The 16,818-nt window shown below is 51.3% G+C and overlaps 1 protein-coding gene across 21 annotated transcripts in view; it reads left to right on the top strand.

Moving 5' to 3' along the window:
* Positions 1–1,512: 1,512 nt before the first annotated feature.
* The window catches only part of DYSF (dysferlin), a 207,992-nt gene continuing 192,686 nt past the window's right edge, over positions 1,513–16,818 (top strand). For 12 of the 21 annotated variants that reach the window (XM_012750072.2, XM_012750076.2, XM_012750074.2 and 9 more), the window contains exon 1: positions 11,637–11,879. In XM_012750072.2, coding sequence (XP_012605526.2) covers positions 11,789–11,879 — 91 coding nt within the window. In that variant the 5' untranslated portion in view covers positions 11,637–11,788. Of the gene's footprint in view, positions 2,461–11,636; positions 11,880–16,818 lie in introns of those variants that run through there. The other 9 variants (XM_012750083.3, XM_012750087.3, XM_012750085.3 and 6 more) reach the window with 4 other exon arrangements.

A 16,818-nucleotide genomic window follows, 5' to 3' on the forward strand; every position in this document is an offset into this window, starting at 1 on the left:
TTCTCCCTCCCCCTCCCCCTTTGCCTTACTTCCCTCCATCTCCATTTTCACAACCTTGGTCCGAGTCTGTGTCATTTACCTTGACCCTCTGCTATAGCTTCCATGTCCTCACCTCCACTCCGATTCCCCTTGCACTTTATTCTCCACAAAGCAGCCAGAGAGAGCTTTTGAGCAGTAAATCAGACCCTGCTCAGTGAATTAACTGATCTTGAGATCTCATCTCAAACAGGTCTCACTATCCCTAGCAGAAGGCTCCTTGCTCTCTGCTCTCACTCCCAAGTTTTCTGTCTTTTATTGCATTAAAGATTTGTAATGGTGCATGAATGAACTGACTGATCCATAAATGTCAGTTTCCCCACTGAAGTGGAAGCTCCCTGAGGTCAGGAACTATATTAGTTTGCTCAGGCTGTCATAACAAATAGTATGGAACTGGGTGGCTCAAACAGCAGAAATTTCTTTCTCACAGTTCTGGAGGATGGACGTCCAAGATCAAGGTGTAGTAGGTCGGCGGGCTTGGTTTCTTCTGAAGCTTCTTTCCTTGGCTTGAAGACGGCTGCCTTCTCTCCATGTCCTCACATGGCCTTGTCTCTGTGTACATGCATTCTTGGTTTATCTTGGTGTGCCAAATTTGTTCTTTTTATAAGGACACTAGTCAGATTGGATTAGGGCCTATCCTAACAACCTCATTTTTAATTTGGTCACCTCTTTAAAGGCCTTGTCTCCAAATGCAGTCACATTTAAGGTCTTTAACATATAAATTTGGGGGGTACACAATTCAGCCTATAACAAGGACCATGTCACTTGTGCTCACCATTGTGTTCCCCACCCAGGATAGTGCCTGGCTTGTTACAGTACTCCTTAAGTGAATGACTGAATTTCAACCCCCTTGTTCCTCTCCCCACCATATGTTATGCTAGAGGCAAAGAAAAGAAGGAGGCCTAGATTGCTGCAGGAGGACCCTAAGTGACCACAGGAAATGTGGACCTCTGTATGGAGCAAAATGAGCCCACTATTAGCAGCTGGCCTTTCCTTCCCTGGGTGTGTCTGCTGTCCACATGGGCTGCAAAGGAGTTTTGCTGACAGCTGCACACACATCCAACTGGCCTTCTTTAGAAGGTGAGTCATGGGCTGCTGGAAATGTGGATCCACATTGCTCCCGGAAAGTAGTTTAGCAATAGGTACTCAAACCTGAAAAAACTCATGTCCTGCAACCTTATAATTCCAAAGCTAGGAATCAAATCTGAGGAACTAACAGAGAGTGGGGGGGAGGCACCTAAAATGAGTTTATATCCCTTTTATTAAAAAAAAAACAAAAAAACAACCAAACGAAACCCTCTCAGTATTATAATAATGAGAATCTGGGAAGAGCCTAAATGTGTATAACAATAGGAGAAAGCATTGTGAATCTAGTACATTCATATGATAGACAATTATGTAGCTATTGAAAAGATTCTTTATTAAGAATTTTTAATGATGCAAGAAAGTGTTTCATGGAAACATGGGGCACCGACTGCGCACACATCCACACGTCCGGATGTAAGTACCGTGATACATGCATACATACATTCGGAGGGAAAAGTGTAGATTGGCAAATACCCAAATGTTAATACTGTTTTTCTCAGAACCAGAGATTTCTCTCTCTATGCTTTTTGTGTTAAAATTAGCATGTGTTGCTTTTACAACCAGAGAAGAGAGGGCAAAGTTTGTAAAGCAGCAAGCACTGCAGTCAATGAAATTAGCTTCAGGCTACTCCTAGGGAAACCGCGGGCCCTGCCCCTGCTCACCAGCCCTTGCCGGGGATCTCCGATCCTACCCAGGGCGCTCGGGCTGGCTTCTGGAGAGACAGCTCCTGGAGGCGAAGGGAGGCCACGGGCTTGGCGTAGCGCCAAGGTGGAGGTGGAAGGTCAGGGGAGGGGCTGAGCCTTTCTGTCATCCGACAGCGAGATCTGGGGCGCCCGGAGCTCTGGTCCAGCCCCCAGGCCATCGCGGCCGCCGCCCAGTGCGCTGTGCCACAGCCAGGTGCAAAATGCCGTGTCATTGGGAGACTCCGCGGCCGGAGCATTAGATTACAGCTCAACGGAGCCCGGGTAGGCGGCGGGGGTGGAAGATGAGCAGAAGCCCCTGTTCTCCGAACGCCGCTGACGGGCAGGGTGAGCGCAGCCAGGCGGGGACCGAGCTGGCCCACTGAGCAGCCCGGGGGTGGCCTGTTTCCCTTTAAGAGCAGCACCTCTGAGCCGGGAGCCAGAGAACAGAACCGGCCTCGCCCCGCCAGCTCTCTCCTCTGAGGGGACCCGCGAGCTGCGCATCGGCTCTCCCAGACCTTCCCTAGCCTCTTCGCGCCCTGGGCGCACGGGGCCCCACGCGCCGCAGGCATGCTGAGGGTCTTCATCCTCTACGCCGAGAACGTCCGCACCCCGGACACCGACATCAGCGATGCCTACTGCTCCGCCGTGTTTGCAGGTAGGAGGGACCCGCCACTCCCTCCTGGCATAGTGTGGGGTCGGGAAGGGTGCGCCATGGCACTCTAACCTGGAGAGCGCCTGGAGGTGAGAGACAAGACTTTCTGGTCCCTGGCCCGTGTGAGTGTTGCAAAGACATGCGTCTGCGGGGAAGGCAAGACAAGTATCTTTCCTCTCACCTCTTCAGGATCTCTTAAAAGAGGTCTTTCCGCTCTATGGACCGCAAAACCCTCTTACTGCAGGGTTCCCTCCTCTCCCCGGAAGGCCTGGTCCCAGGCCTATTTATAACCCAGCTGTCTTCCCTCCCCGGCCTGGGCCTGGCTGCTTTCCTGTGGGCCTTAAGCTCACAATCAGAGGCTGGGCTGGCAGGCTGGTGTCCACTAGGGTGAGGCACCGCCCACCCTTCCAGGAACTCTACCCTTGCTTTGGGCAAAGGATGGGGGAAATTTAGCAGCTGGGCACAGCGGTCAGCAGCACCAACCTTTAGGGAGTGTCTCTCCCCACCGCCACTAGACGGGTGCACAGAGGGGATAGCATGTGGGGGGTAGTATCTGGTCTCCATTGTCAGAGTGAGGCCTCCTTGAGCAAGGAAGCCTGCTCCGCTATTGCATTGGGACCTCCCACAGAAAGGTCTTCATAGGCTTATGACTCGGCTTTGCTATGAGGTGAGGGTAGGGCCCTGTCTACTTCCTGGGGAACCCCTCAGGGCCAAGCCAAAGCTGGGGTCTACACAGCTGGGTCTTTGGTCTTGGAGCCGTACTGGGGGAGAAGAACCAGGGGCAAGAGCTTGAGCCTCTCCTCCTACCATGGGTTCTCCTCTCAGGCCCCCATTAGCTGCCACTCCCCTTCTTCCCAGAGATCTGACTCTAATATAACTATATCCCAGGTCCCCAGAAACAGCATTAGTTGGTCCCTGGCCATCCAGTGCAGACCTTCCCTTTCAGTTTCCTAAGCTCCTGGATATACCTACCTGCTCCCAGATGCCATGTGCACATGTGCTCCCAGACACACGCACACCCTGGAGTGCTTAGGCCGCCTGCCATGGTACAGGCAATGGAGGCTCTGAGAACACAGACCTGTGTCCCCCACAGTATTGCAGATGGGTCCTATCAGGCACATCACTCCTGGGTGTGAGATCTTGGGGTATCTCTGTGTGTTGGATGGGGGTAGGGCTCCAGAAGGAGCTGCCGAATGGGCCTGTGCCTGGCACACAATGCACACCAGCAGGAGGGACTGAACCAGGGCCACTGTGCTTTCTTCCTAACATGCTGCTTTGACCCGTTTCCAACCAGTTTCCCACCACAGCCTCCGGAAATGAGCTTTATCAAGGTGTTTCCAGCAGAGAGGAAACACAAGGGTGTCAGTGACGGTCTTTCATGGTTCCTCTCTGCATCCTCAGCTCTGGGCAGGCCAGGTCAGTGGCCCTGCTTAGCCGCCTGGCTGAGGACCCTGGGCTCCATGTTGCTGTAAATACCTGCCTGGTTGAGGGGAGGGAGAATGCTGTTGCTGGGGAGGGAGGCACCCTGGGGAGGAAGCAGCTGCCTCCCACTCAAGCACCCCTTCCCCATTCACAGAGCAGTCTTTGCAAGTGGCGCCCTCTGCAGATAACCAGTGCACCAATGTCCGCCCGCCTGCAGAGCCCCTGCTCTCAGGGCTTTGTCCTCTGGTGTCTACTCAGCCTGAACTAGATTTTCCTCCGCCCTCCTGGACCCCTGACCCCATACACTCAGTGCACCAGCCTCCTGCTTCCTGGTCCCCTCACTTAGGCCAGGCTCAGAAACCTCAGGGAAAGGAAAGGTGAATAAAGAATGACGTGCTTCACCCACAGGAAATACTGCTGCATGGCTTCCCTGCTGTCATTATTTCAGCCCCAAGGGACTGTCTGGGAGCAATCTCCCCCATCCTCCATTGTGGCATTCACACATCTCTAACTGTGCTCCTCCCCCACCTGTCCACAGCCCTGCCCTTTGCCCACGGCCTGGCTCCTCTGGGTGAACTGTCCCTCCCTGGAGCCCAGAGCTCACTGTGGAGAAAGGATGTTGTCTGTGCTGATCGATTGTGAGCCCCTGAGCTTGGGAAGGCTCACTCCCAGTCATCACTGTCACCACCAGGCAGTCCTGGAGAATGCAGTTCCTCCCCTCCCCCAGTCCCTGGCCACATTTCACCTCCTGCATTAGCCAAGTTCCTAACCCATGTCCAAATTTGGCCTCCCTGCGGCATTGAGGCCTGCTCACTCTCCTTCTCCCGGCAAGGGCCAGCTGGGTGAATGATTACACAGAGGGCTCTGGTCTCAGGGACGTGGCTCAAAGTAAAGCACCCACCTGAGACGCCTTCCCTTAGCTGCTGGTCTGGATCTGGCCTTCCTACATTCTTTCAGTTTTTGTCCCATAAAGCTTTTCTTTTGGTTATGTGTTTATGATATGCCATTATAACACCTCACAGCTCCTTTGTGTGCATAAACTCATTTTATGCTCACAGCAGCTTTGTGAGGCCAAGGGGCAATGATATTATCCCCCCTTTCCAGATGGCAAAATATGCTCAGAGAAGTGCAGGGGCCTGGCCAAGGTCACACAGTGGTCAAAGCACCTCTTCCCAGCCCCCATCCTCAGTGCCTTCGGTTGTTCCAGCATCTTTGGCTCGTGAATAAGAAAGTGCTTTGGGAAGCATACCATGTGCTGCCCACACCCAGGGCACCCCGGGCACCCTGGACCTGAGCCAGCACAGGGAGGGCGGTGCTGGGGATACCCAGCATGGGGCTGAGTCAAAGTAGGGGCTGTGCAAGGCTGCAGGGAACACAGTATAAGTCAAATGACCAAAAGATGGAGGATTCTGATTTTCAAAATGTGTGTTCATCACAAGGAGAGGAAATGGACACTCATTAAGCACAAACAACATGCCCACCCACTGTCCTGCCAGTCTTGACACAACTGGCCGAGTGGCAGGTGGCCATCCTTTCTGCCCCCAGGGACACTGGTCCTGTCTCCTGTAGCTGCCCTCCTAGAGCAGCCCCTGCTGAGGCGAAGGCATTTGTCCACCTGCCTGAAGGCTCGTTGTGGTACGCACAGTGGTGTTTCATCTTTCTTGGAGCAAATACGCCTCTGGTGACTCCCCTGAAGCCACAAACCTCCTCAGTCCCTGTCCGTAGGCCAAACTCACTCTCTTTCTCTACCACCTGCATACTAGTCCCTGTAAACTCATGCAAAGTGTTCCTCTCAAGGTTGATGTCATTGAGCAGAGAGGCAACATCCATTTGTCTCCTGGACACCACTTGTCTAGGCCTTGGGAACAAACGAAGCCCCAGACACCATTAGGAGAATGTGGCCAGAGAAGGCGACTGCCCCAACTACAGCAGCAAAAAGGGGCCTTGTTAGGTGCATTGAGGCACTCCTACTTCTATGGTCAGGGAGGTGGGGCCCCACATAAGTGACAGAGGTCACAAACTCACATGTTTGCAGGAGCCTGGCAGGTGGCCTAACTAAGACCAGGCCAGAAGGAAAATCATATGTGCATATTTGGAGAGCAGCAGCAAGTCGGGTGACCTGAGAGGGCATATCCCATCCACAGGTGCCAGGTGGTCAGTGTCAGGCAGGGGATGTGGGCCCACATCCCAGCTTCTCTGATTTTTCATGAGAAGTTATGAATCCTGATTTATATGGAAAATCTTCTAATGTTTAATTAAGATACAATTTTCCTATAAAATATTGTATTGGTCAAGAACAACATGTCTGTAGGCTGGATGTGTTCCAGGGGATACCAGTGACAGCCTGTGATGTGCAGTGTTTCATTTAATCTTGGAGATCTTGGCCTGGGCTCTCTGGAAAGCTGGCAGTCAGTGTCCTTTCCCTTGGGCTTATCAGTCAGCACTACCAGGACTATGTGTCCCTTCCCCCTCACCTCTGTCAACCCCAAAACACTGCAGTAAGCATGGAATGTAAATAAAAACTGGGCTTGCCATGCAAACGCAGCTTCTGAACAGGTCCCCTCACCTGCTTCCTACCAAACTATGGCTCCTAAGCGAGACCTGTCACCTTCACGGTGGGGCTGGACTAGTCAGGGGTGCCAAGGAGCTTCTGCACCTAAGCTTTAGGTGGGATGCATTCATGGCTGTTGTAACCGAGCCCTAACTAGTGGTGGTGTAAACATGATAGTCTCTCTCATTCACATAATAGTTGAGATATAGGCAGTCCTGGCTGGTAAAATGCTGACCCATAAGGCTGTCCAGGATCTCAGTTCCTCCTGTCTTGTTGCTCTGCTATCCTCAGGAGGTCCCTTTGACAACATGGTCCGTGATGGCTCACTACCACCACCTATATTCCACCCAGAGGGAAGAGTGGTCTGAGGAGGCATGCCCTTCCCTTTATGGACACATCCAGGCAATTACATACCTCCCTTCTGCTAGTATCCTGTTGGTCAATAGCTGGTCTCATGGCCACATCTAGCTGCAAGGGAGGCGGGGAAATGTAGTCTTTTTATTTGAGTGGCCATGTGCCCAGGTACAACACTATGGAAAATTTCCATGGACAAAGGGGGAAGAATATATATGGGAGGACAAGTTGAAGTCTCAGCCATACTCTCCGTTAAAACTTCATTCCTGATACAAGTCCTGTTGGGAGGAAGCCCCATCGAGTTACCAGGCCCTAGTATGAAGTCTGCAGGGGAACAGTCAGCTATTTGATAGGGAGGTAGCCAGCGAACAGCAACCAGGCCAGGAAGTTAGAGGTTGCGATGGGAAAGAGGCCTCAGGATGTGTGCAGGGCCCGGGTCACCAGCTGTTGCTTTTCTGGTTTGCAGAACAGGTGTGTGGAGCCCTTGTTCCTTGGAAACAAGCCAAGGGTTTGTGTAAATCCCTTGGAATGTTCGTCTGGAAATATTAGATCTGCCCCATGCAGATTTCCTGTGCCGCCCCTGATGGGTTGGAGAAAATTATTGTGACAGTAAAAAAGGAAAAAGAGCTTTGTAATATCTAAAATTCCCCCTGGGGGGCAGTACTGCCTCTTTGAGAACCACTGGCTAAACTCACCATGGGTGGAACCAACACAGGGAGCCAAGTACAAGGTCTGCCACGCCAACTCCAGGCCAGTCCTGTACTACACAGTGAGAATACCTGGGTCACTGAGACAGCCTTGGGCTCGCCCCTCGTTGACCTACTCCGTGGTCCAGCTAGACATTAAACCAGTAATTACACAAACAGTCATTTCTTACAATTGTGTGTGGGCTAAGAAGGAAAAGGACTTCTGTGTGGTTGTTTGCCAGAGGGACCCGACCTACCCTGGGAGGTCAGGGACAGCTTTCCTGGGGAAGTGATGTTTAAGCTGAGGTCCGAAGGATGAATGGGGGAGAATGGGAGTGGCTCTGCAAAGAGAGAGGGGAAGGCAATTTCAGGCAGAGGGTACAGCAGACTTCACAGTTGGGAGGGAGCTCGGCATGTTCTAGAAACCGAGAGGCCACTGGAGCTGGAGATCAGAGAGCAAGAGGCTGAGTGTCCTTGTGCTCTGGCTTGAGAAAAGGAATCTGGGCTTTATCCCACGAGCACAGGAGGCCTTGGGATAAACCTCCCAGGAAGTTTTCAGCAGAGAGAGACTTGATCATATATAAAACTGCCTGGCTGTGGTGTGGATAATGGACCAGACCTGGGGAGAGTGACTGTGAGGTGACCAGCGAGGAGGTGCCTGCAGTGGCCCGGGCAGGAAAGGGTGGTGGTGAGACTTGGTGGAAGCATTTGGATGATAGCTTCCATCATGGGTGTCAGTGAAGGTGATTTGGCTAAAAGTAACAGAAATCCTGACTCTTACGATAGACTTAAATGACAGTGGTAAAGTGATCAGCTTACCTACCTGGCGATCCAGAGACATAGTGGGCTCTGGGTACATACGCTATACAACTCCAAGGTATCATCCTCAGGTAGGCTCCATTCTTCTGGCCATTTCCAACCTGGGTTGATTCACTCCTCCTTAGGTAACTTGGGGATCCCCTGCTCCTGGGAGGCTACCATATTGATGCTGAACTTAGTGTGGACACATGGTTGGTATAGCACACTACAGCCCAGAACCCCTGTACTCAAGCCATGTTCCTGCTGCAGCCTCCCACGTAGCTGGGACTTACACGTTGACATCACCCTGTCTCAGCAAGACTCCATTTTTCTCTCTGATCTGTTGTCTGTGGTGTCTGCTACATCCTTGGCCTGGTCGCCAATTGGAGCTACGTGCTTCCTTCTGCACAGGAGAGAGAGTTGGGCTTCTCTAATCATGGCGTATAATCTGCCCCTTCAGGGGAAGAACTTAGGACACATGCCCATTGCTAGACCCATTGCCAGGAAATGGGCTCAGCTAAAGTAGGAGCCACGCTGGAGCTGGGGCTGGGTACCTGGTCAGTCGGGTCTGCTAGGAGGGAGGAAGGGGGTCTGGATGTTGGGGAGGAGCCAAGTGTCCACCTCATCTTAAGAGTGGGATGGGGGTGGAGTCAGGAGGGAGAGAGAGGGTGTAAGCAGCTGGTGAAATTGCTGGGGGGACAGCCTCGGACTCTCTTCTTCCTGTCCTCCCCACCACACGCAGCCCCAGTGGGAACTGCTGGCTCCTTACAGGCCTCCCACTTCCCCTTGACTGCATGTCCCATGGTGTCTGTAGATGCTGTTGCTGCCCTCTGTGGTCTCCACCCCAGACTGTGAGCTCCTGGAGGACAGGCATGTGACTCATTCCCAGCAAGTCAGAGGTGACTGGTGAATGTGTGTGCAATCCATTTATTCTTCCAGGCAAATATTTAGAAACTATTGATAGAGAACTACTTTGTGCCAGGTGCTATTCCAGGTACTGAGGAGACAGCATGAACAAAATGGACAAAAGTTCCTGCCTTCTTGGAGCAGACATTCTAATGGGGACGGTGGAAAAGAAAGAAGATACAGAGTGATCAGTGCTAAAGAAAAACAAAGCCAGACAGGGAGATAGGGTGGGGGCTGCAATTTTCATTTGGATGCCCAGAGGGGTACCATCTGAGTGGATGTCTGAAGGAAGGGAAGAGGTAAGCTTTGCAGCCAGAGGGAACAGCCAGCAAAGACCCTGAGGAGGCACAGGCCTGACACAGCTAGGAGCTAACTTCCTTAAAGAAGGGTGAGCCCCGGAGAGGTCAGTGAAGTCAGGCAGGGCTTTGAGTTATGTGAAGACTTTGGATTTTGTTCTGAGTGAGATGGGAGCCATTGGAAGACTTGGAGTAAATGAGTGACTCGAGTGTTGTGGGCTGGGTGGAGAGTAGACTGAGGGGCAGAGGAAGGGCAGGAGGTGGGTAGGGAATCTACTGAGTCTGTTGCAGAGATTTAGGCGAGTGATGGCAGGGGTTCCATCAGGGTGGTTATAGTGGAGATGGTGAGATTCTGGATGTATTTTGCAGGAGAGCTGATGGGACTTGCAGTTTTGGTGGTGTGGTGGGGTTGAAGGCATGACTGTGTGAGTTCAAGAGAGAATGGAGGAGAAGAATTGGAGACAGAAAGCATGGGCAGCTCTTTCAGAGGGTATTGTCGTGAAAAGAAAGCAATGACTAGTAGCCGAGGGGGACATGGGTGAAGCGTGTGCTTTATTAAGAGTGATTACATCATGTTTGCATGCTGATGGAATGGCTCACAGACAGGGGAACTTGGTAATGCAGGGGTGAGGTGCGGAGAGTTACCAGAGCCTTGTCACTGAATGGAGGAGAGAGGTTGGGATCTGTGCCCAAGTGTGTGGTTGGTCTTAGGAGTACAAGAGTGATTCATTCATAAGAACAGGAGAGCAGGCAAAGGGTTTGGGCTCAGACGCTAATAGGAATTAAAAGGAGCCTGGGAACGGAGCTGGAGGAAGTTCTCTGCTCAGTAAATAGGAAGCAAAGTGAGAGTGAGGCCGAGCAAGGGGATGTTGTAGGCTGGGGAGAGAGAAAAGTGTGAAATAGTCACCCGGGAGAGAAGACGATTGATGAGACTGGGGAAATATGGTAGGAGGGTTCACTTCAGTTTGGGATTGTGACTAAGGGACACCACTCAGGTCAGCTGTGTTATTCTCCAACAATTGAGGGTTAGGGGGCAAGTGTGGAGTAGGCAGAGCTGGATTCACCAGGGATGTGGTTTAGCTACGTGAAAATACTGTATTTTTCAAAATAAGAGGGGAGAGGGAGTTGGGATTTTGTGCAGCAGTGCTTTTAGGCAGAAAAGGAGTGAGGATTGGGTGTTGGGAGGAGGGGCAGGGTCCTGTCCGGTGCTAGGTGCTGGAGTGCTGGGATAGGGGGTGCGAAGCAGGTGCCCCAATGGTCAAGAAGTTCCTAAGCAGGAAAGGAACCAGACGTGTTAATAATACTCGAAAGCATGCAGTGGACCGTCACTGCTCAAGGCTCACGCCATAAGTAACTTTCCTCATGATGGGGGCCAGTGGATGTAGATATTGTTGGCGGTGGGGGCACCTGCAGGGGACGCAAGGGGCAGTGGCTGGACGCCCTGCGCTTCAGGGAACATAGTGTGATTTGAACACAGATCGCCGCCTCCGGACACGAGCGACCCTGGACTGCCATGGGGAAGGCTCCAAGGCGGGTTCTCGGGGCTCGAGCCTCGGGGTCTCTCCCCGCCCTGGGTTCCCAGCACTCCAGAACTGCCGCCTCGGCAGCCTGCCGGCGGGGAGAGGACCGGCTCCCCAGCACGGGTAATGGGGCAGGTGAGGACAGGCGAGCGGCAAGGAGGCCGAGGGCTCCGGGCGCACGGCGCGCTCCGCCGCTCCGCACACGTCTCCAGCGCTCGCTCTAACTTGCAGTTTCCCGAGGACGCTCGTCCCGGCCGCTGATCTCCCCCTCCTTACGCCTGCACTCATTTCTCGTTCCCACCCTTTCGCCAAGCGCCCACGGCAGCCGGCAAAATCGGCACCGGTGCGCAGGGCGCCCGGGCGCCATGGCCCGGCGTGGAGCCCGGGGCGCCGGAGGCTCCCTCGGAGCAGGCCCCGCGGCTCCGTGTCCGCGCTTGGCGGCCGAGCTGTGCGCTCTGTGTCAGCGGCGCTTCCATTCCTGGCCGGGAGCTGGGGCCACCGGAGCAGGGGACAAGCATCCCTACAGGCGCCCGTCCGACCCCTGTCCCGCCCCGCCCGCCCCAGGCAGGGCGGATCTAGGCTGGGGCCGGAGGGGAGGGTCCGCCCAGTGGGTGTCCGGTGTCCTCGCTGTTGCCTCTCTCAGGCATTGGCCACTTCTCGGCGGAGGCGCAGCGAAGGCGACAGCTCCCTTTAGACGCGGCTGCCTAGTGGCCGGGCTCTTGCTCGGCGGGTGCCTGAGCCCGCTGCTCCCGCTCCCGCCTTGCCCGCGGCGCCCCGGTGCGCCGGTGCTGCCCAGCCATGCTGTGCTGCCTGCTGGTGAAGGCCAGCAACCTCCCCAGTGGGAAGAAGGACCGGCGCAGCGACCCTGTGGCCAGCCTGACTTTCCGAGGTGAGAGACCCGTGGCCGCCGCGCCCACGCTGGGGCGCCACTTGACTCTCGGCGCGCACTGGCGGGTCTGCGCCCCCGCGCCAGCGCCAACCAGGCCAGGCCACAGTTTCTCCCTTTGTCAGCAGGGACAGAAATCCCAGCCCTGACTTCTGAGGGGGACAACGGGGATGAAACAGCACAGTAAATACCGGAGGGCTTTGAAAATTTGGAAAACTGAAAGTGCCATAATATGTTAGTGGTTATCACTATTCTGAGATGGATACCCAGAGGGAATAAAGTCCGAGCTCTTCCCTGGCAGTGCGGGTAAGAGTGGGTTAGAAGATGGATGCGGAAGGTGGAGAAAAATCAGGGCCACTTAAAAAGAGGACATGTAGACGGTGTGCTTTGAAAGTTGTGTCTTTTTTTTCACCGACTCATTCATTCTTCATTCACTCATTTTTATGGCACGCTGGCCATATTGAATGCGCCATGTCTCAATCGGAGGAACAGGAACAGAATAGGATGGATATGGCCTTGACACAGGAATTTTGAGGGGTGTCAAGAATATTTTTCTGAATTCAAGAATGCCAAGCCATTATACGTAGTGCTTAGGCTGGAAACCGTCTCTCTGTCTTTGGGGCAGTAAAGGAATCACACATTCCCCGCTCTCACCGGACACCCTTAACCCCCCACTGCAAGTCAGAGATTCCCAAGGGAGAGGATGTCTCAGGAGGGGAAGGGGAAGAGGAAGGACCTGTCAGAATTAAGAGCAGGAACAATAGCGATGAGTCAGGACCCCAGTTCTGCAGAGAAAGATAAATAAGGAGAGGAGAGAGGGTTTCCTCTTAGCCAGGAGCCATACTCTGTGGCTTTGTGGAATTAAAAAAATATATATGTGCATCACGAAAGATGGCCAAATGTAGAGGGGAAGGTGGCTGGTGTTTTCATGAGATTTGAAAACAGTGGGAGCCCGTGGGGTGCTCGTTAGATCTGACCTATGATCTGAATCACTTCCCCAAGCACCCTCAAAATGATAACCATAGATAAGAGATACAATTTGGCAAAGTGAGATCTATGTGTGGCTTTTATTCTTTCCTATGGGACAATTTACATTTATTCCTTTTTTGAAAAGTGTGATTTGAAACATTTAAGAAAATTTTGCTGTTTTCATTGATCAGGGATGTACCTAGGTGTTCACTATGTAAGAACAACTTCAAGACAAAGTCTTTAGCTCTCCCCAGGCCATCAGATGCTGCCTAAGCCTTCGTTGTATAGAAATTGTGGCGTCATCATTGGCTGGAAAAGAAATTCCCTAAGGACACTGAGGCTGGGGCCAACGTCAGCACAGGGTTTTGGGTGACCACATCTGTTTGGCCCCTCTTGGCTGTTGCCCTGGCCTAGGCACTGAGATGTTGTCCTCCCCAAATCTCTGTATTTCTTCTTTGCAATGCCTTCTTTGCAATTCATCAGTTTATTTACACTGATGAATACTGTATAATGGAATGTAACTTCCCTAAGTGTTCAAAATCTATTTGTCTTTCAAAGCCCAGCTGCAATGCCCCCTTCTCCAGGAAGGTACCCAGGATCTCCCTGGCTATCATTAGTCTCTGCTCTCTGGATGCAGCACACCTCGTTAGGGACTAACACGCTCACCTGGCCAGCCTCTGCTCAGGATGCAGCTCTGTATTTAGGATATCAAGATTCCTTGAGCAGAGGGACCTGTCCTATTTATTTATGGGGATGTCCCAGTACTGGGCACAAGTAGGTGCTTTCTATTGTTTGTCCCCTTTCTGGCCCAGCCTCCAGCTGTTCTCCAGAGGTGCCTGGGAGCCTTGCTCAGTCTGGGACGGGGTCCTTTCACTTGAAAAATGTGCTCGAGAAATGGATTCCTAGACCCCATTCGTAGAGGTTCTGACCCAGCAGGTCTGGAAGATGACCTAAGAGTCAGCGTTTAACAAATACCTGATGCAGGTTATTTTGGAACTACACCTTGAGAAAAATTGGTTGGAGATGTGGTGACAGGTGAAATGAATGTGCTCCCCCACAAAGGGCATGCTCAGTGCAGTTTGGGGCTGAGCTGACGCTTAGGGAGGGAAGCCATCAGAACCAGTCTTGGAACTGGCAGGGCATCTGGACTTCGGCACTCAACTCTGACTCATATTAGAATTGTGTGTGGAGCTTTAAAAAAGACCTTTGCCAACCTCTCTGTCTCCTTTCCTTGTGAAGCTAAATCTTTCTGGGTGGGGCCCAGGCACAGATGTTTCTGACATATCTCCACGTGCTGTGGATGTGCAGTCCGAGTTGAGAAGCGCTCAGCCCAACCCCCTCAAGGCACAGAGGGGACAGTGGTGTGGAGTGCTTGCAGAGAAGCCAGCCTGTGCTGTGCGCTGCGCTCCTACATGCAGCCCCAAATGTATGGGCCTGGGCTGGCCCCACGTTGCAGTTGCTCCCTGGGCATTCCAGCCTCGGATGTAATTTCAGGACCTGCCTCCCAAAATAGACTATGAGCTCCAGAGGCTGGACTCTCAGGGTGCTTTTTTGGCTTTCCAGTTTGAGGACCTTAGGGCAGAGACTGTGAACAACTACTGCTCATTCTTTTGTTTTTGTAGTCATTGATTAGTTAGCCAAAAATACCGTGAGTAACTGGACCATGGTAGATATTTTTGACTGACCATTTGTGTGAATGAGCAGCTTCATTTCCTGTAGCATTTAATAATCTGTATTTCTCTTCTGCCCTGCCCACTTTCTATGCTGTGTTATTAATATCCTTCTATTCATGCATTTAGTTCATTCAACCAATATTTATTGAGTACCTACTATGTGCTCGGTGTGTTCTAGGTGCTAGGGATGCATCTAAGAATAAAATCAGATCCTTGTAGCTTTGGAGCGCAAATGTTTTTTCCTTGAAGGGTGGCTCTGTGGTGTCCCCCACTTGGTGACTTTCTGCCCTGCTTCACCAGCCAGGAGCACAGGAGTCAGTGCTGAACCTTCGTTCTCCATCACGCCATCACGTGTCTCTTCCTCACCATGTCTATCCTGCCTCCCCTCCCCTCCCCCTCCGCCCCTTCCCTCTATCTCCTGAGGTCTCTAGATTTTGGGCAGGAGCCTGGGGGACCCTGTAGAACCATCCGAAGGAGGTCTCCTGTCCTCAGGAAACACTCCTGACCTACCTGTGTGGGGCAGGTGGGCTGTAGGGGCACTGGGCTCTCTGAACCTGGCTTTTTAAACATTAAAAGTGACTTAAAACCTTGAAAATATCTTTCTATTTCCTTTTTATAGATGTAATATGTACTTATAAAAAATGACAAATTACAGAAAGACATGAGGTAAAAGTAAAAAATGGCCCCAAATCCTGCCACCTTAAATTAACCTGTCAACTATTTGACATATTTCGTCTAAGATTCTTTCTTCCCTTTTTTTAAAAAAAACATTTTTAGTTATGAAATTTAATACACAAGCAAAGTATGTAAAATAGAAATGGATGATTTAATGCAGTGGTTTTCAACTGGGGGCAATTCTGTCCCTCAGGGGACATGGCAATGTCTGGAGACATTTTTATTTGCTGCCACTAGTGGGGGTGGGGTGGGGGGCGGCAATGGGGGCATGTCACTGACATCTAGTGGGTAGAGGCCAGGGATTATGCGAAACACCCTACAATGCCCAGGACAGCCCCACCCAACGCTCACAACAAAGATTTATTGGGCCCAAAATACTAATAGTGCCAAGGTTGAGAAGCCCTACTTTAATAAATAAATTATGATGTAATATCACCCAGGGCAAGAACCTTAGAACCTTTTCCATCCCACTCCTCCACCAGAAGTCTCCAAACCCCCTGCCTTCCTCTCTAGAAGTAATCTTATCCCAGATTATTTTCCCCAAATGTTTGCATATTTGTACTTTTGCTCAAAAATAAGCCAGAGGCATTTTTCTATACTAGTAAATATTCTCCTATACAATCTTTTAAAATGTCTGCATAGTATTTTATTAGATGGATGCACCGCAATTCATTTACTCAACCCTCTATTGATGCATATTGAGGCTATAGCACATTTTTTATACTTATATCCAGTGCTTAAATTGTGCTGTCACTGTGAGGAATATCCCGGTGACTAAATCTTTGCACACATATTGAATTATTTCCTTTGGGCAATCACCAGGTGAGGAATCGCTGTGTCAGAGGTTATGACGTACTTAAGGCTTTGCTGCATTTCTGAAATTGCTCTTCTGCAAGTCCGTACCAACTTTACCCTCCCATTGGCCAACTATGAGGGCTTCTTTTCTTTTCTTTTTTCTTAAAAAAAATTTGCACAAATTTCTGGGGCACATGTGAAATTTTGTAAGATGTATATAATTCATAGTGATCAATTCAGGGTATTTAGGGTGTCCTTCTCCCAAGTACAGTATCTTTTTATTTAACTACAGTCACCCTACTCTGCTATCAAACACTGAATTAATTCCTGCTATCTAACTGTATCATTTTTTTTTTTTTTTTGAGATTGTGTCTTACTCTGTCATTCAGGGTGGAGTGCAGTGGTATGATCATAGCTCACTGCCGCCCCAAACTCTTGGTCTCAAGAGAACCTCCTGCCTCAGCCTCCTGAGTAGCTGGGATTACAGGCGTACACCACATGCCTGGCTAATTTTTAAATTTTTTGTAGAACCGGGATCTTGCTGTGTGGCCTAGGATTGTCTTGAACTCCTGACCTCAAGCAATCCTCCCACCTCAGCCTCCCAAAGTGCTGGGATTACAGTTTTGAGCCACCACCTGGCCTTATCTAACTGTATGTTTATACCTTTTAACCCACTTCTCTCCATCCTTTCTTCTCCCCCTGTCCCTCTTCCCAGGCTCTGTTTTCTATCTTTCCACTCTCTACCTTGACGTGATCATACTTTTTAGCTGATGGCCTGTTATAATTCTGCTAACACAAAGCATTACCGTGCAAATCTTAGACAATTTCTT

This window comes from Microcebus murinus, chromosome 3, assembly GCF_040939455.1.
Source record: "Microcebus murinus isolate Inina chromosome 3, M.murinus_Inina_mat1.0, whole genome shotgun sequence".
Classification (NCBI taxonomy): Eukaryota; Metazoa; Chordata; class Mammalia; order Primates; family Cheirogaleidae; genus Microcebus; species Microcebus murinus.